General features: G+C 44.4%; 1 protein-coding gene across 7 annotated transcripts in view; it reads left to right on the forward strand.

Moving 5' to 3' along the window:
• The first annotated feature begins 6,638 nt into the window (after positions 1–6,638).
• LOC147015434 (actin-binding LIM protein 1-like) overlaps positions 6,639–20,775 on the forward strand; it is a 283,326-nt gene continuing 269,189 nt past the window's right edge. For 5 of the 7 annotated variants that reach the window (XM_085850185.1, XM_085850182.1, XM_085850178.1 and 2 more), the window contains exon 1: positions 13,224–13,347. In XM_085850185.1, the coding sequence (XP_085706311.1) occupies positions 13,239–13,347 (109 nt within the window). In that variant the 5' untranslated portion in view covers positions 13,224–13,238. Of the gene's footprint in view, positions 7,081–13,192; positions 13,348–20,775 lie in introns of those variants that run through there. The other 2 variants (XM_085850179.1, XM_085850183.1) reach the window with 2 other exon arrangements.

Consider the following 20,775-nt stretch of genomic DNA (forward strand, 5'->3'; position numbering starts at 1 on the left):
AAGTTAAGTTTCCGGTCGTTATCTGTCCCGTTTTAACTGTTTATTTTCTCACCTACATGTTACTGTGTGTTCTGAGTTCGGTTTTGTTTCAAAATCGTGCTATTTTGTGAGATTTCGTCGAACTTGTCTTCCTGGGTGCTTGAGGCCTATCCTTGAGGCTTGAGGCTGACCCTTTGTTCCACTCAGTGTACGATCGTGTTTATTTGTTTTTTCTCCCCATTATCTTCAATTTCTATCTTTCCCACTTTCTTAACGTCCCCCATCCCAGCTAATCACTCTATTTATTATCTTAAAAAAACAAAAACCGCAACCTTTCTCCGATTCTTCTTCTTCTTCTTCATCTCCTCTTCTTCTTACTCCTCCTCTTCTTCCTCGATTTTTTTTCTACAACACTTCCATGACCTAATCTGTTGATAACTCTCAAACATGAATAATAATAACAAAAACGATCTCTTATAAAGCTTCATCTTCCTCTTTCACACGTGTGGTACTCTTTACTGCATCAGAGTGCACTACTCTTCTACTACAGTATTTAAACAGACTGCTCTCAATTCGACCTTTCCTTTCATACCTTGCCTAAAAAATCCAACTGTTACAGCGTTTCTTCTCTCCATTCTCTGAATTCGCCTTTATTGCATCCCTCAAGAAATGTGTTAAATCGCATAACTGACATAAAACTTAAGAAAAAAACTCCAGTTTGCTATGAATGTTTGCTTTCCTTCAACCATTCTTTTTTTCCAACTTCAGTGCCAACTCACTCCTCTCACCCCTCACTCTCAAAGCAACCATCCCACTCTTCTCCCTCCAAGCCTCCCTCTCACCTCTCTCAAAAACTCCCCCCTCACCTTTCTCCCACCATTCATCCCCCTCACTCATCCTTCCCAAAGTTGCCCCCCTCCCATCCACAAAGCTGCCTCCCTCCACTGCCCTCTCACCTCCATCTCTTCACTCCCCCCCCTCAAATCCTCAACTGCCTTCTTCCCCCTTTCTTGTCCCTCCTCTCCCCCAGCACCACAGAGACTTTTCTCCTCCTCATTCGGCCCCCTCCCCTAGCTATTCTGCAATCCCCTCACTCTTTCAACAACACTCCTTACCTCCCCCCCCTCATCCCTTGTCCGACCCGACCTCTTCATTAAAAGTATGGACCTCATATATCCGGGACCTTCGCTCAAACCTTTCAGATCTTTCCATACAGGTTGCCACTGACAAACCAGACATAATCTGCCTAACAGAAACTTTCCTCCCCCAAGACGTGTCTGACTCCCTGGTTAATCCCTCCTCCGGTTTGACAGAACTGAGCCTCGCCCTGGTGGAGGAGTTGTTCTCTTCATCAAAGACTCTATTCCTCACTCTCCAGGCACTGCCCTCACTCCCCCACACCCCCAGGAATACCTCTGGCTATGGCTTCCCCTCAACTCCCACCTCATGTTTATATGTGTACTGTACCGTCCACCTAACAGTGATGACTACATCAACACTTCACTATTTGAAAATATGGACCAACTTCTATCTTCTCATCCAAACTCTCTCTTCCTCATATGTGGCGACTTCAATTGCCATCACGCAAGTTTGCTGGGTGTGGATACCTCTCTCACCTGCCATGGCACTTCAGTAAAAGACTTCTGCGACTCATTGGGACTGAATCAATCGGTCAACTTCCCGACCCAGATATCAACCAATGGTACTCCATCTCTTCTGGATCTGATTTTGACAAATTTCCCTGACAATATCTGCTGCTCTTCCACCGCTTCAATCGGTTCTTCTGACCACGTCCTTGTCAAAGTGGACATCTCTCTGGCTATTATAAGAGAACCACCTCACCGCCATCGAGTCTGGCATTTCACTCAAGCCGACTGGCAGGGTCTCCAAGCAGCCCTCAAACTTATAGTCTGGTCTCCTATCGCTACTTTCTCCAACATCAACTCATCCTGAGAATTCTTTCAAAGAAACTTGCTCTCCCTCATGCACAGATTTATCCCCTCTCGTGTTCAGTTGTCCTACCCTTCCTTCCGCCCTTAGTTCACTGAAGCTTGTGGTGAGGCAGTTGTCCTGAAACAACTTGCCTTTGCCTCATGGAAAGCAAACCCAACTGAGGGTAATCCCAGTTCCTTCCATAAAGCTCGGAACAAGTGTGTATCTACCCTCAGGAGAGCCAGAAAACAACATCTTTCTCATCTCAAGTCTGAACTCTCAAACCTCTCTTCCTCCTCAAAATCCTCGTGGCATCTAATCAAATCTGTTTCTGATGTATATTCCCCCTCCATCCCCTCCCTTACCTCAAATGGCAGCACTGCTGATACCGCACGTGAAAAAGCTGAATGCCGAAACTCGGTGTTTGCAGCTAAATCTTGTGTCCAAAACCCATCACTTTCTCTACCCACCTTACCCAGTCGCATCCAACTGTCCCTGGACTCTGTGTCCTTTTCTCCTGACAAGGTGGAGAGCTTGCTGTCAAACCTCGACTCAGATTCTGCAACCGGTCCAGACGGCATCAGCCCACGTGTCCTCAAAGCCTGCTCTTTTGCTCTTGCTCACCCTCTCTGTTCTATTCACCCTCTCATTTGCTCAAGATCATCTGCCATCTGCTTGGATATCAGCAAACATCACTGCCCTGCACAAAAAAGGTGCAAAAACAGATCCCTGCAACTACAGACCAATCAGCCTTCTCCCAATCATGAGCAAGGTTATGGAATCCATCATCGCTTCAGACATCAAATCCTTCCTCTTTTCCAATGGCTTGATTTCCGATCATCAATTTGGTTTCAGACCAGGTCACTCTACCCTGGATATGCTGCTTCTGCTCTCCCAACAATGGATGGAGGTCCTCAATGCCAGACAGGAAATCCGAGCCGTATCCCTGGACATATCACGTGCTTTTGACACAGTCTGGCACCCTGCCCTACTCATCAAACTCTTTTCCCATGGTATCCAAGGCCATCTCCACTCATGGCTCACAGACTTCCTCTCCTGTCACAGTCAACATGTGGCCCTAAATGGAGTTCTTTCATCCCCTCTTCCTGTCCAGGCTGGAGTTCCTCAAGGTAGCGTTCTGGGCCCTGTTCTTTTTCTGGTTTTCATCAATGATCTCTCCGATTCTCTGGAAAATCCTCTATATCTGTTTGCTGATGACTCCACCCTCTGCCGTACCATCGGTCATCCCTCAGACCGGCAAGCAGCAGCTTCTTCGCTTACTGCTGATCTGGATAAAATCACAAACTGGTCCAACATGTGGAACATGTCTTTCAATCCGGACAAATCTCACACTCTCAATATGTCTCTTCGAAAGGACCATTTAGAACCCCCCCCCCCATACACTCTCTCAACAATCCTCTGGAAGAAGTCCTTTCTTTCAAGCTTCTGGGTCTCACTATCTGCCATGACCTTTCCTGGGAAAGCCACATTTCAAACGTCGCCTCCAAAGCCAGTCACCGACTGGGAATCCTCCGTCGTGCAAGGTGCTTTCTCGGCCCACCTGAGCTCCTGACCACTTACAAAGCTTTTGTCCACAGCTTGATGGAGTACTGCTCTCCCCTCTGGGCTGGTGCTCCTGCTTCCCACCTTTCTCGGCTTCACGCTGTAAAAACCAAGGCATTTTGGCATCTCCCACAATGAGGCTGAGTCTTTGGGCCTCTCACTCAATCACCGCAGGTTGGTCAGTGGTCTTTCTGTCTTCTACTGTCTCCTCTCCAGCCTCGCCCCCCTGCTCTCTCTGCGACTTGTCCCCACCACATTTCCGCAGGGCGCTCAAGGTCCACCAATAACCCCCTTCTAGTAAAACTACCAAAATCACGAATCACTGCTCACCTTCACTCTTTCATTCCTCTTTTTTCCCGCCTTTGGAATGAACTCCCTCACTCTATTCATTCCCATTCTTCCCTCCAGGCCTTCAAAACAGCTGTTCACCACCACCTCTTATCATCCCTCATTCAAATCCTTTGATCTTTTGTACCCCCGATAATCCACCCAAGCCCACCTCCTTCAAATTCCCTGCTTTCCTTCCTGAAAGTCCCTGTAATGTCCATCTTCTATTCCCCATGTTCCCCGTCCCATCCCTCTCCCTTCCACAGATCTCCAAATGTCTCTGTTCCCCACTATTTTGTCCTTCCTACTCCCTCCCCTCCTGTCTCATGCCCCCTTGATGTGCGTTGTGTGTTAGCTCTCATACGAGCCTCGACAAGGTATACAAAGAAAAAAAAAAGAAAAAAAAGAAACTTGGTGCATGGCTTTATTATGATAAGTTAAAGAACAAGTTTGAGTTTCAGGGGGTTTTGTCAATTTTTCACAGTTTTGCCTTTTTTGACTTATAGTGGGGCAACTTCGCATAACAATTGTGCATTTTGTGAGGAAAGCACCAAATTTGGCACACTAGTAGCCTATCATATTATGAACAGATTTGGATATTGGGCCATCTCAAAGTTTTTGATGGCAGTGGAAAATGGCTGCCACAGCCATCAGCGGCTGAATTTGAGATTGCCCAATATCCAAATCTGTTCATAATATGATAGGCGACTAGTGTGCCAAATTTGGTGCTTTCCTCACAAAATGCACAATTGTTATGCTATATTTAGCTAAGTTGTCCCACAATTAGAAAATATCACATTATTATACTTGGGTCAGTGTTAAGCTGCTTTTACTCCACCCCACTGCTTTACACCCATTGGCTGGATTGCTGGCCTGACTCAACCCCAAGCATGGAGTAAACTTCATCAAATAATTAAGCTAATTAGCCAATGTCATCGTCTTAAATGCCAAGTAGTACCTCTTCACTGAAATGGTACTGTGAACCCTTGTGCCAGAGCAACCTTTGCTGCAAGAGTTCTGACAAATAAGGGCTCCCTGCCACACACACACATCCAGCCGATGTTTTCATCCATTACACAGTTTATGAGGATTTCTGAAGCCAGGAAATAAGATATTATATACTGATACTGCGAGCGACAGTGAACCAGCTACAGACTGCTTGTTTACAGTGAGGGGTTGTCTCTTTCATAGACTACAACTGAAAGCAGAAGTCACTATTTTAACTGTGCTGTATCTGGATGTACACATGCATACATATACACATATACATAATGTTTGTTTTTTTTTTTCGTTTGGGATGATCCATTGTAATTATAATAAAAAAATACACAGCCAACCAAAATGATAAAACTCGACCAAACTCGAACTTATTTTAAAACAAAACGAGCGTGAGCCGATCAAGTGTCAAGGTGACGGTTTTGTTTGTGACACCAACTTGTTCAAAGCCCTGTGGACAATCCACAACAATCCACTGCGTGTCCTGCTTTATTGTGCTTTGTGTTAAATCCGCTTCCGATCCAACACACTGATGTTAGGAGTGGAAAACAAAATGATTACTTCTCTCCCTGTTGTTCACGCTAATCACACACGCACACGCACACGCACACGCACACGCACACACACACACACACACACACATACACACACATACACACACACACACACACACACACACACACAGACACACACACACACACATACACACACATACACACACACACACACACACACAGACACACACACACACACACACACACACACACACACACACACACACACACACACACACACACACACGTATTGGATTGAAAATGCAGTTAAAAATATTTTCGAATGAGATACCTGGTGAGATACCTGGCTGGTTTATCAATACGAGACAAAGGAATGATTATACGGAATATTGATTTCTACTCTTGAATATTGTCAAGTTAATTAGGAAGAGGAATATAATACAACAAACTCGTAAAGGCACCTGACGTTGTCGGGCAACGCCACGTCCTTCCTCCAACACCTTCCCCTTCCTCCTCCCACCCTACTCCTCCCTCTGGACTCCCACCTTAACTCCTTCCCCTTCCTCCTCCCACCCTACCCCTCCCTCTGGACTCCCACCTCACCCCTTCCCTCCCCTTCCTCTTTCCTCTGGACTCCCACCTCAACCCCTTCCTCCTCCCACCCTACCCCTCCCTCTGGACTCCCACCTCACCCCTTCCCCTTCCTCCTCCCACTTCACCCCTTCCCCTCTGTTCTCCCATCTCCTCCCACCATACCCCACCCTCTCACCCACCCATTGCTCTCCCTCATCCCCTCCCTCATCCCACCCTTCCCCTCCCTCCTCCCCTCCCTCATCCCACCCTTCCCTTCCCTCCTTTGGGTCTTTGGGGTCTTTAAAGGCTGACGTGGTGGATGAAAATTCCCTTTAGACAATTCCCGGGTCTGACTTGGTCTTTGTGCCAAATGTGGTGGTTGTCGGCCCAGCAGTCTTTGTCGAAAACGCGAACAGACAGACAGAGAGACAGACAGAGAGACAGACAGAGAGACAGACAGAGAGACAGACAGACAGACAGATAGACGACAGACAGACAGACAGACAGACAAATTTTATCCATTAGATATCGTGCATTGAAATCTCGCAATTCATTCAGTTGTGCTTACTCTTTAAATTTGTTCATAGATACAGGAAATAATAATATCGACAATCACTGTTATCGCAGTGACCTTTGAAATTTCTCATGTTGCTGATCTCAGAAATATCCTCAAAAAAAAAAAAATACAAAGATTCTCTTATTTTCATTATCTCAGGATTGTCCAACCCATTTTATCCACAGGGGTGTAGTTCATCATGTGTAAGCGAACAGGGCACGTTGCCTGGTGAGTGTTGTGCGCCTGCCTGCACATGTACCTTCATCGTCATGACTCAGTCTGTTGATCCAGCTCACACCTGTATTGATCTACAAGCACCTTTGGTTCCACTGTAAAGTGTCTTGATTTCCCCCCCGGAGTTCAAGAGGAACACCGGCTCCGACACAGGCAAAACCAGTTTGTGTGTGCCCTGCTCCCGGCCTTGGCTGGCATATTGTACTCCCATCGTGTGCATGTGGACCTTGAGCAGTGGCCGTTGTTGGTAACCTGAACAGCTCAGCCATACGTGTTCGCCGGTTCGGATCGCGGCAGGACGACGACCATGTGAGATGGCAGAGAGTGCGAGCGACTTTCCCAGCGTCTTCACCGTGGTCACAGCGGTTGGTGCCGGCGCTTTGCTGCTGCTGTTTCTTCACCGAGGTGCGATGTTCTGGATGTGTTTGTACGTGTCCCCGTACCGCTAGTTACCTGTGCACGTGCCAGCCGTGCCGTGTTCGGACACTGCCGGCACATCGGGCCCCGTGAGCGCTCGGCACGTCTTGCATGTACAAACACACGGTACTGTGTGCTCCTTTTGTAACCCCCAAACGGGCGTCGTCTCGGCTGGGGGTTTATCTTTTACATCCTGTCCGTGCGTCTAACCGAGTAACCGGACGCTCTCATTGAAAATGACTGGACGTATTTGTTTCACATTCAAAACATTTTTACAATATCTGGCCATGAGGAACAACAATATCTGGCCATGAGGCACAACAATATCTGGCCATGAGGAACAACAATATCTGGCCATGAGGAACAACAATATCTGGCCATGAGGCACAACAATATCTGGCCATGAGGAACAACAATATCTGACCATGAGGAACAACAATATCTGACCATGAGGAACAACAATATCTGGCCATGAGGAACAACAATATCTGGCCATGAGGAAAAACAATATCTGGCCATGAGGCACAACAATATCTGGCCATGAGGAACAACAATATCTGGCCATGAGGGACAACAATATCTGGCCATGAGGCACAACAATATCTGGCCATGAGGAACAACAATATCTGGCCATGAGGCACAACAATATCTGGCCATGAGGCACAACAATATCTGGCCATGAGGCACAACAATATCTGGCCATGAGGAACAACAATATCTGGCCATGAGGCACAACAATATCTGGCCATGAGGAACAACAATATCTGGCCATGAGGAACAACAATATCTGGCCATGAGGAACAACAATATCTGGCCATGAGGAACAACAATATCTGGCCATGAGGAACAACAATATCTGGCCATGAGGCACAACAATATCTGGCCATGAGGAACAACAATATCTGGCCATGAGGAACAACAATATCTGGCCATGAGGCACAACAATATCTGGCCATGAGGCACAACAATATCTGGCCATGAGGAACAACAATATCTGGCCATGAGGAACAACAATATCTGGCCATGAGGCACAACAATATCTGGCCATGAGGAACAACAATATCTGACCATGAGGAACAACAATATCTGACCATGAGGAACAACAATATCTGGCCATGAGGAACAACAATATCTGGCCATGAGGAACAACAATATCTGGCCATGAGGCACAACAATATCTGGCCATGAGGCACAACAATATCTGGCCATGAGGCACAACAATATCTGGCCATGAGGCACAACAATATCTGGCCATGAGGAACAACAATATCTGGCCATGAGGAACAACAATATCTGGCCATGAGGCACAACAATATCTGGCCATGAGGAACAACAATATCTGGCCATGAGGCACAACAATATCTGGCCATGAGGCACAACAATATCTGGCCATGAGGCACAACAATATCTGGCCATGAGGAACAACAATATCTGGCCATGAGGCACAACAATATCTGGCCATGAGGAACAACAATATCTGGCCATGAGGAACAACAATATCTGGCCATGAGGAACAACAATATCTGGCCATGAGGAACAACAATATCTGGCCATGAGGAACAACAATATCTGGCCATGAGGCACAACAATATCTGGCCATGAGGAACAACAATATCTGGCCATGAGGAACAACAATATCTGGCCATGAGGCACAACAATATCTGGCCATGAGGCACAACAATATCTGGCCATGAGGAACAACAATATCTGGCCATGAGGAACAACAATATCTGGCCATGAGGCACAACAATATCTGGCCATGAGGAACAACAATATCTGACCATGAGGAACAACAATATCTGACCATGAGGAACAACAATATCTGGCCATGAGGAACAACAATATCTGGCCATGAGGAACAACAATATCTGGCCATGAGGCACAACAATATCTGGCCATGAGGCACAACAATATCTGGCCATGAGGCACAACAATATCTGGCCATGAGGCACAACAATATCTGGCCATGAGGAACAACAATATCTGGCCATGAGGAACAACAATATCTGGCCATGAGGCACAACAATATCTGGCCATGAGGAACAACAATATCTGGCCATGAGGCACAACAATATCTGGCCATGAGGAACAACAATATCTGGCCATGAGGCACAACAATATCTGGCCATGAGGAACAACAATATCTGGCCATGAGGAACAACAATATCTGGCCATGAGGAACAACAATATCTGGCCATGAGGAACAACAATATCTGGCCATGAGGAACAACAATATCTGGCCATGAGGCACAACAATATCTGGCCATGAGGAACAACAATATCTGGCCATGAGGAACAACAATATCTGGCCATGAGGCACAACAATATCTGGCCATGAGGCACAACAATATCTGGCCATGAGGAACAACAATATCTGGCCATGAGGAACAACAATATCTGGCCATGAGGCACAACAATATCTGGCCATGAGGAACAACAATATCTGACCATGAGGAACAACAATATCTGACCATGAGGAACAACAATATCTGGCCATGAGGAACAACAATATCTGGCCATGAGGAACAACAATATCTGGCCATGAGGCACAACAATATCTGGCCATGAGGAACAACAATATCTGACCATGAGGAACAACAATATCTGGCCATGAGGCACGGTCAAACACATTTTTGTTCCGATTCAATTTGGAATTATTTGGCAATTTTCCCCCAAACATTTTTTTTATGGAAGAGAATAGCGCAGGATAATTTATACTTTTGACAACTCTTATTTATTTATATACACTTTACCATGTCCACTACCAACGTGCCACCTTCAATTATTTATTTATATACACTTTACCATGTCCACTACCAACGTACCACCTTCAATTATTTATTTATATACACTTTACCATGTCCACTACCAACGTACCACCTTCAATTATTTATTTATATACACTTTACCATGTCCACTACCAACGTACCACCTTGAATTATTTATTTATATACACTTTACCATGTCCACTACCAACGTACCACCTTCAATTATTTATTTATATACACTTTACAATGTCCACTACCAACGTACCACCTTCAATTATTTATTTATATACACTTTACCATGTCCACTACCAACGTACCACCTTCAATTATTTATTTATATACACTTTACCATGTCCACTACCAACGTACCACCTTCAATTATTTATTTATATACACTTTACCATGTCCACTACCAACATACCACCATGAAATATTTATTTATTATATAAACATTATCACCGCTACTGGAATACCACATTGAATTATTAATTTATAAACCTCATCACCGCTACTGGAATACCACCTTGAATTATTTATTTATAAACATTATCACCACAACTGGAATACCACCTTGAATTATATATTTATAAACATTATCACCACGACTGGAATACCACATTGAATTATTTATTTATCAACCTCATCACCGCTACTGGAATACCACCTTGAATTATTTATTTATAAACATTATCACCACAACTGGAATACCACCTTGAATTATATATTTATAAACATTATCACCACTACTGGAATACCACATTGAATTATTTATTTATCAACCTCATCACCGCTACTGGAATACCACCTTGAATTATATATTTATAAACATTATGACCGCTACTGGTAATGGAATACCATCTTGAATTATATATTTATAAACATTATCACCACTACTGGAATACCACATTGAATTATTTATTTATAAACATCATCACCGCTTCTGGAATACCACCTTGAATTATTTATTTATAAACATTATCACCGCTACTGGAATACCACCTTGAATTATTTATTTATAAACATTATCACCGCTACTGGAATACCACCTTGAATTATTTATTTATAAACATTATCACCGCTACTGGAATACCACCTTGAATTATTTATTTATTTATATACACTTTACCGTCACTGCTACCTCCACCCCACTTTGAATTATTTATTTATATTTACTTTACCGTCACTGCTACCTCCGCCCCACCTTGAATGATTTATTTATTTATATACACTTTACCATCACTGCTACCTCCGCCCACCTTGAATTATTTATTTATTTATATATACTTTACCGTCACTGCTACCTCCACCCCACTTTGAATTATTTATTTATTTATTTACATGTAAAATCTGCATGTCCCATTTTTAAGGTGCGGTTGGGGCTGTAGTTGATGAGGATTTGTATTCTTATCATTATTGTTTTAAACTTCTGTCCTGGGAGTTTTTGCTTCCTTTACAATCGGAATGTGGCCCCAATAAATCGCTGACTCATTGTAAAAATCGATTTGATGAAGAATTCCTCAAAAACAATATTCAGCAGGAAAATCAGCATTTTTTTCTGCTCATTGTTCATGTGAAGTGATTGACGCCTTTTTTTGTTCCTGGTTCATAATGTGAAACTCCACATGTGTTTTTCAAAACTTCCTCAATTCTTTTTTGCAGTGCATCATACAAGCTCACTAAGCTTTTGATTGATTGACATAGTCCATATGGAAGGCAGATATGTAAAGTAAAACATTTTTGTAAAATTGTCACTCACTGTATAGTTTGTTGAAGTACTTTGGTTTGTAGAATATACCAATTGTCATGGTCTGAGATATTTACATAGTGCAAGAGGTAGAGACACAATGCACTTTAGAGACTTCAACTTGCCTTTCGGTGCATTTAATGCTTTCAACGATTGAGCATTGACCTTGGGACCAAGACATTAGCAAGTCCACAGTGGCGCATCGGATTGCTGACTGCATTTTCATTTTGGTCACTACAAACGTATACCCTGCTCTTCATGTATTTCTAACCACCAGTAGGCACTAATTGTCATCGAAGTCAATCCAGAGGAGCACATAGGCAAATTAGAACCCAATTGGAATTTGAGGTTGGGTTGGGTTGGGTTGGGTTGGGTTGGGTTGGGTTGGGATAAAGTGCACAGTAACCAAGCTGTGTAAAGTTTGTGGTTGCTGAACTAATCAATTGTTTATCACACCCCCCCCTCCTTCAGTATGTTTACGAACTGTAAGAAAAGGATGATTGCTTTTAAGCTTTGAGTTCAGTGAGAAAATTACTTCAGGTATTTTTTGTTTAAAATAGGGCTGGCACGATAACCTAGAGGTATGCACACTCACCTATGAGCTGTCTAGCCTGGGTTTGAATCCCGGGCCAGCTGTAAACTGTCGACCTGGTGTTTTGAATACATGCCAGGGCATTAATGTATGTGCCATCCTTCTGAACCACGTATAGCCAGAAGACCCTTCTGCCAGCACTGGTCATTGTAGGGCGTTAAAGGCCCTAAACTGCCCCTTTCGTGAAGTCGGCATTTTATCGCCAACACTGAACAAATTGTAAATTTCTGTCTCCATCAGTCAAACATCAGGCCTGGTCCACCAGTTCATGAAAGACCCAGGAGACCTCACAATACAGTTAAAATAATTGAGGGGCATAGTAGTAGTCATAGTAGTCATCGCCTTTGTTTAATATCATGTTTCGTAATCTGAGCTTATTCTAAGCTTACTTCTCATGTGCCAGATTATACAAACATGCTTTTTCACTTCTTCTGTTATTACCATTTGTTTGCATCTTTCACTGGGCTCATTAAAAATTGAAATGAATACTATTACTGTGCTGCAGTTCACCCTAGTTTAACTGCACTGCAGATGAACTATTCTATATTGGAGTGCTTTAGTAATCTTATTTCCACAGGTATGTCCAAATTTACAGATTATGATAATGTAATATCTGACAAGATGGCCAATACTTGAGGTATGCATACTGTCCTCGAAGCTGTCGAGCCTGGGTTTGAATCCCGACCCAGCTATAAACTGTTATCCCAGTGTTTCATAGGCAGGATGATTCATCAAAGTGTGTGTCATCCCTCGGATGGGCCTTAAACTGGGAGTCCCATCTGCCAGCATTAGTTTGTAGACTATAAAGATCCCACGGTGTCCTTCACAAAGAATAGGTGAGCTATTGCAGGGACCATGGTCAAATTCCAAATTCCTTTCCTAACTTCCTTTGTCGGAGTGGCGACCCATCCAAGATTGTAACCCCAGCCAAAGAAACTGCTTCGTCAGAACGGACGCCCTGTATAATGCATGGCACATGATCTGACGAGTATCAAACGAAGTGTTGTAAGAAATAAATCACATTTTCCTCTGTTTACAAAACATGGAAGGCCTAGCAACAACAACAAAAGGCAATTCACTCGCAGACGATGTGGCAGTAGTACTGTATACCGGTGGAGCTGCTATTGAGGTATGTGAGGAAGGTTTGGCTGGTACGATAGCTTCTCATTTAAGCCTTTTAAAACGACGTGAATCAACTGGCTTGGGAACATTATCAGGCATTGGATCATAATCATGTTCGTCGTTCGCTTTCCTCATGAAGTTGTGACTTCACTTTGAACTTCCATAAACTTTGTTCATTTCTCTTAGAATGTAATTAATACTACTATTGATATATGTGTGCTGATGTCATCTAATGTCCTTGTTCGTTATTTGATACAATTCTGTGCAAGGTCATCATGATTATAGGCGGTGGCCATTTTGACTGGATAGCTTGGTTGTTATCGGGGTCACCATTAAATTGCCTAGTCTGGGGTTTCATCCTAGTAGATGAGTTTAGACCACTAAAAACAACTGTTCTGGTGCTTTTCGAGCAGGAGGTGAAGCATCTTAAATTTCTCTGCCCAAGTGATGGAGATTGAGATGGAGAGACAGATGTTGTGTCCGGACCTTGATTGCTAAAACCTTTCAGTATCTTTCGAAGAGTTTGTTTTGATTTGTGTGTGTGTGTGCAAGTTTTCACCGGCTTCGAGTATATTTTTTATTTTTTTTTAGTAGTTTTGCTCCCATGCTGTTCACCTTGAGAAACGATATTCCAACTTACATAATCATCAGGAATTCTGACACATATTCTGCCGATAATGAAGTAAAACGTTGGTGTCCTGGGCTCATAGTTGCCTAATAAAGAAGGTTCCATCACCTTGCAATTTCGTTTTTGGTATGACTAATGTTTGATATTGGCAAAGCTTGTGTTTGCCTTCGGTATGCTGATGTGGGCCGTGCTTGCACATCACAATGTGCATCACAATGTCTCCTGCAAACTGCACTGAATTTGGCTTGTGTATACTGCAAGCTGTTTTCCCCAATTTGTGTTTCGTTTGGGTGTTTCCTTCCATTCAAAGTGGTTTCTATTTATAATAACAATAATGATATCTGTCTGTAAGGATAACTTTACAATAGCTGACACAAAATGATTTTATCTCTAATCTTGGTGGTTCCGTACATCTGCATTATTTGTCGTGGGATATTTGTAGTTTTAGAAGAAAGTAGTAATGCTTTGCCTGTGGGTGTATCATGTGTATTTTCCCAGTAAACTCACCAAACTTGTCCTGGTCTTTGTGAAACCGACTTGTCAAAGTAATACATCCATGCATTTAGTCGCCTCACCCATTCCTGAAATGATGGGAGAGGATATTGGTGTGTGTGTGTGTGTGTGTGTGTGTGTGTGTGTGTGTGTGTGTGTGTGTGTGTGTGTGTGTGTGTGTGTGTGTGTGTGTGTGTGTGTCAGCAGGTGTACTAACATTCAGGTAGTGCCTCTGGATGGACTACTTTAATTAATATTGCACTTCCAAGCGGCCTTAGGCACAGTTGAACAAAGTTTTCTAATGTACCCACAACGTTTTTAGCTCACCTGCACTTTAGTCCAGTGAGCTTATGCAATCTATCAGTGTCCATCGGTGACGGTCAGTGAGTCTGTCTCCACTTTAGTCTTTATCACTTGAACCAAACACACAATTTTGATTAAACTTGGCCATACGCTTCATAGTTGATGCCTAACGAAGGTGTATTGATCGCATCAAAATCTGCACTCATTAAGGGGGTCTACAGGAGGGTTTTACCCTCCCCCCCAAAAAATAAAATTGGTATTTGTTCTCATGCGAAACTACACACACGATTTTGATGAAACTTGACCACAACCTTCATCACCCATGATGTTCCAAAGTACTGTATATCAACCACATCAAAATCTGCACTCATAAAGGGGGTCTACAGGAGGGTTTTACCCCCCCCCCAAAAAAAAATTTGGTATTTGTTCTCCTGCGAAACTACACACACGATTTTGATGAAACTTGACCACAACCTTCATCACCCATGATGTTCCAAAGTACTGTATATCAACCACATCAAAATCTGCACTCATTAAGGGGATCTACGGTGGGTGGGTGGGGGGGGGACTGACCCCTCAAAATAGGTATTTGCTCTCTTCTTCAAAACTACACACACAAATTCAATGAAACTTGACCACAACCCTCATCATCCAGAATGTACCAAATTTGTTCCCAGCATTAAAAAAATAAATCAGTCTATGGGGGTCTGTGGGGGTTTCAGTGACTTGCTCCTGATCCAAGACGCGCAGTCCTATTTTTACATGTATAATTTGATCACAAGCTGATTTTCTACCTTGAATGTGGATTATGTCACAAAGTTCTTTTCTACCACTGGGCATGTGAGTCAGGCATGGGTAACCATAACATTTTGTTTTTAATCTTCAATTTAACCCCAAGTCAATTTTCTTGTTACCTTGAATATGCATCACGTCCATGTTAGAGACGATGAATGGTGTTTTACAATTTTTGTTGTCTGATCTTCACCCCAGTTTTGTGTCGGTGTGTTTTTGTCAAGGGCCATGTACCTCGTTTCTTATTTCTATTGTTTATATAGTAGGTTTGTCTTTGTGTCATGGGTATCTGTTAAGTTTACATATAAATTATAATAATGATGGTAATGAATAATGATCAGACAGGTTTACTTTTAACATATAGGAATTGTGTCTGGACCAGTTAAATTTGTGTTTCAGGTTGGTGGGGACAGGGAGTGACGTCGTGATGCTTGTGTTGGGATAGTGCAGTTTTTAACGCTTGAAGAAAGATTGATATTATTAGCAGGTATTGCTCATGTTTTCAATTTCCCTGATAAAACCTTTATCTTTCTGGAATTTCTCTCCAGCTGTTCCTCCACTTTTGGGTTGCCAACTGCTGAGTGTAGAAATCCACCTCCACATGTTTCCCATTCTTTAACGAGCCACCATGTTTGTTTCATTCACTTCAATTCCATATATCCAAAACAACAACAATGACTTTTCTCTGATAGCATCACCTCTTCACCACCAAGCTCTGCAGGCTTCAAAGGATATGTGCAATTTTGTCGATTATCTGGCCATGAGAGATCTGGTGGTGAAGAAAATTTCTACCTCTGATAATCACGTCGAGAAATTCAGGCCATGGCAAGCATCATTTACAAACATGGTATGAGGAGATTCCCTTAATCCTGCTGAAGAACTCTCACTCATGGCAGAGTCATGCTTGAATGTCTGTCCAATATCCATGTAACAAGACCAGAAATTGGACTGCAGAAAATATGCAAAAAACTTGAGGAATGCTTTGGAAAAGCAATGCAGCTGTCACACAATCTCGGCTTGGAAGGATGACTGAACTTCACAAACTTGAGAAAGATGACCGCAAGGCCCTTCAACAATTTGCATAGACAATTTAATAATTTGATTTGGCTAAATCTGAATGCTGTCTTCACAGCATTGCTTCCCTGGACACCCCAATCCTGTTAAACCCCATTGTTGCAAAGCTGCCATCACACCTTCAGGAATGATGGAAGTATGAAGCATTTTCTGAAAATAAAAACATCGAGCCAGCTATCGACTCTTCTCAGAGTTTGTTATTTTTACTCAGAGATATGCAGGAATAAGCAATGATGTGAGTCACGCTAGAAGCTGGCAAGAATCGAGTACTTCACAGAGGTTAGCATTCGCTCACCAAGGGCAAGCAGAGCATCACCATGCGACTTAAATAGGTTGCCGCCACCATCAGACTTATCAAGACCGACTGCACGAGTCAACCTCCACTCAACTCAGTCATGACATCAGCTCCTCCACACCTCCACGAGTGACCACCATTCCATTCCATGGCTGGAGCTGTGTGCTGCTCTGCTGGCTGTGGAGATGAGCAAAATGATCCTTGACGAGTTGAAGCTGCCTATTGATGTCATCACCTTCTTTATAGCTGGCAGAGTGGTTCTAAGTACCTGACCAATGCGACTAAATGTATATACTGTATATGTATGCCACCAAAAGAGTCCAGCATATTTGTAAAGGAGGTACATCTCAACTAAAGGAAAGCAGAGCACCAAAACAATGGAGGTACATCTCAACGACTGCTAATCCTGCTGACCGAGTCACATATTTGATTACTGCTCTGAGCCTTGGCTCAGATTCACCATGGCTTAAGGGGCCTACCTTCTTATAGCTTTCAACCATTCCCAAAGCTGAAGCTGGAACACCACTGAACCTCCATATTGACCCGGAGGTTCACCTGAGCTGCGTGTGACAGAAATCACCAATGGGCCACTTGGAACTTGCAGATTTGAGCATTTCTCTCATTGGCATCACTGAAGAGAGCACTCATCAGACTGTCTCCAGTCACACGATACTACAGCCCTGATATGTAGCACACCACATATCCATGCGGTGAGCCATCCATTGACAAACTTTGGCAAGTCAAAGAGATCGTAGTCCAGAACATCCAACAAGATGCCTTCAGCTCCAAGATTAATAACATTAAGAATGAGTAGCCACTAGCAACACCCGCTCCATCCGCAAACATAACCTCACAAACAGAGGTTTCCTGCGACTTTGTGGCACACTCAATTGTGACAATATGAACAATACAGAGCGGCATCCCATGATATTTCCAAAACCACATCACATCACATCACGTAAATGATAGTATGGTATTACCACAATCAGATTCACCATGAGGGACTCTACCTTATGGCTGGTGCTCACAGAAATATGCTGTCATATGAAAGAAGAAGAAAAATCTTTAACATCTCCCACCTGCCCTCATAATCGGCTCCCTTACAATTCATTGACATCACGAGATTGATCATTATGTGTTCAGAAGTCCTTTGCAAGCAAAATGTACATCAGCTTTGTACTTGAATGTGCAAAGCCCTTTGGGATGCAGCAGTGTGCGTACATTGTGTTATCGGAATGGTATTTTACAGTTTTGTCAGCTTTCATCAGGTGTCGAACCTAAAGCTAGACACTGGTGGATACACTATAACCAAGATACCATGCTGGCTTTGCATTGTCTTGCACAATAGATACTTGTTCTTATGTGTAGATCTGATCTTATGTTCCATTTTAATATTAACCGCAATTGGGTTTACTTGGCTTACAGTGGTGGTTACAGGTGAAGAGGAGTGAGACAAGGTGAATAACTAAATATTCACCCCATCCAAAGATTTCGGAATTTGACCAGGTTACCAGCTCATTGACTTTATCATTGCCCAACACACCAGGAGATTTTTTTTATCACTTGATCACAACACACCATCACTTGATCTTCTTTTTCTTTCATATGCAGCACAAGGCTGTTGGGCAGCATCATTGGCTAGGGGGTGCAGCTGTGCTGCTGATGCAATTCCCCCTGTAGGTTCGGGTAGGGATTTGTAATTTGCTCATGGTGCTGGCGTTGGCTCACCTGCTCTTTACGAAGGACACCAGGTATGGGAGCATGTGCCAGAACAGCACGTCGCTGCGTCCACTTTCCGCCGGTACTCCAGGGGCCTCCGTCTGGCCATCCCCCAGGCAGATGCCAGGCCCAACCCCATCTCCTTGAGATGATGGTCAACCTGCTGCAACCATGAGGCACGTGGTCGACCCACTGGCCTCCTCCACTCATGAGACTCCCTCGCTGAGAGAATCTGGTGAGCAGGATCAGAGTCAGGAAAACGAGCCACATGTCCATACAGCCGCAACTGACGCCCACGGACTATGCAGGTAACAAATCTCATCCGAGTCTCTCTCAGCAACCGCTCGTTGGACACAAAATCCGACCAGCGATAGCCAAGGATTCTCTGAAGAGACCTGGTACCAAAGGAATTAAGTCTCCGTCTCAGATCCTTGGTCAGAGTCCAAGTCTCGCACCCATAGAGCAAGACTGGAAGTACCAAGGACCTGAAGACTCGGACTTTGGTCCTCCCGCACAGGTACCGGCAGCGCCACACCCCATGATCCAGTGAATCCATGACTCCCCAGGCCCGACCCAGACGTCTATAGACCTCTGACTCGCAGCCAGCAGAGACATGAATATCACTGCCAAGGTAAGTGAATCTCTCCACGACCTCAACATCCTCACCACAAACAGACACAGACAGGACAGCAGCATCCAAGATGTCACCGAAAGCCTGGATCTTAGTTTTGACCCAAGAAACCCGTAATCCCAACGGCTCCGACTCCTCATTCAGCACCTCGAGGGCCCCCAAGAGGATGTCTAAAGTCTCCGCAAAGATGACTGCATCATCTGCAAAGTCAAGGTCCGAGATCTTGACATTCCCAAATGACGCACCACAACTTGATCTCTCCGACATCCTCCCTAGAATCCAGTCCATACAAGTGCTGAAAAGTGTGGGGGCAAGTACACATCCCTGACGAACTCCAGTAACAACTGGAAATAAGTCAGAGATGGTACCACCACACTTCACAGCACTCTCAGTACCAGAGTAGAGTTCAGACATCAGATCGATCAGTTTTGGTGGCACCCCACGAAGACCAAGAATCCTCCAGAGGACATCCCGATTCACTGAATCGAACGCTTTACAGAGATCAACATAGGCTGCAAGCAGCCCCTGCCGAAACTCTCGTCTGCGTTCGGTGAGGACACGAAGTGCAAGGATACGGTCAATCGTTGACCTCTTTGGTGTAAAGCCTGACTGCTCTGGACGCTGGTGCTCAAGCAGATGGTGGCGAACCCTATCGAGAATTATCCGAGCAAAGACCTTGCCCGGCACTGAGAGCAGCGTCACCCCTCGGTAGTTGTTGCAGTCTTGGCGATCACCCTTCCCTTTCCAGAGAGGGACAACAAGGCCCCTCTTCCAGTCAGTTGGGATGATGCCTGTGTTCCAGGCAGAGCACAAAACTGCATGCAACGACACGAGTGCAGCATTTCCACCAGCCTTGAGAAGTTCGGCATGGATGCCACAGATCCCTGGAGCTTTGCCCCGTTTCAACTGGTTCACCGCAGCCCGTGTTTCCACAAGCGTAGGTGGACCACAGTTGATTCGAGGGTCAGCAACAGGGATTGTAACACCCTTGACGTCCAACTCGACAGTTGGGGGATCAGCCTGGTACAACCGCTCAAAGTAACCGGCCCAGCGGGCCTTCACTTCAGACTCCTCTGTCAAGAGCCTACCACTCTCTGCTCGAACTGCAGTGCTCCGAGGGATGGGCTTGGATGAACGTAATGCGCGAATTCCCCTGTAAGCGGGACGAGAATCACCTGTCCACAGGTGATGCTCTACCCCCTCACAGATTCCTCGCACATAGGCCTCCTTGTCCACCCTCAGTGCACGTACAGTTTTACGTCTCAGCTCCCTGAACAGCTCAGCTCTGCCATTCAGCCTGGCTCTGCGACCCTGGTCAATGGTATCCAGTGTCCCTTGAGAGACAAAATTCTTCTTTGCCCTGCGGTGAGCTCCAAGGCATCCACCGGCAACATCAAGGACGGTGGTCTTGAAGGCGCTCCACAACTCTTCAGGACCCCCCAAAGCACCCAGACCCCCCAAGTGTCCACTCAGCCTGTTCGCAAACTCTTCAGCTACTCTCTCATCCCTGAGCTTGGCAACAT

The sequence above is a fragment of the Eptatretus burgeri genome, chromosome 12 (genome assembly GCF_056783735.1).
Source record: "Eptatretus burgeri isolate ZD-2024b chromosome 12, Ebu_testis_v1, whole genome shotgun sequence".
Lineage (NCBI taxonomy): Eukaryota > Metazoa > Chordata > Myxini > Myxiniformes > Myxinidae > Eptatretus > Eptatretus burgeri.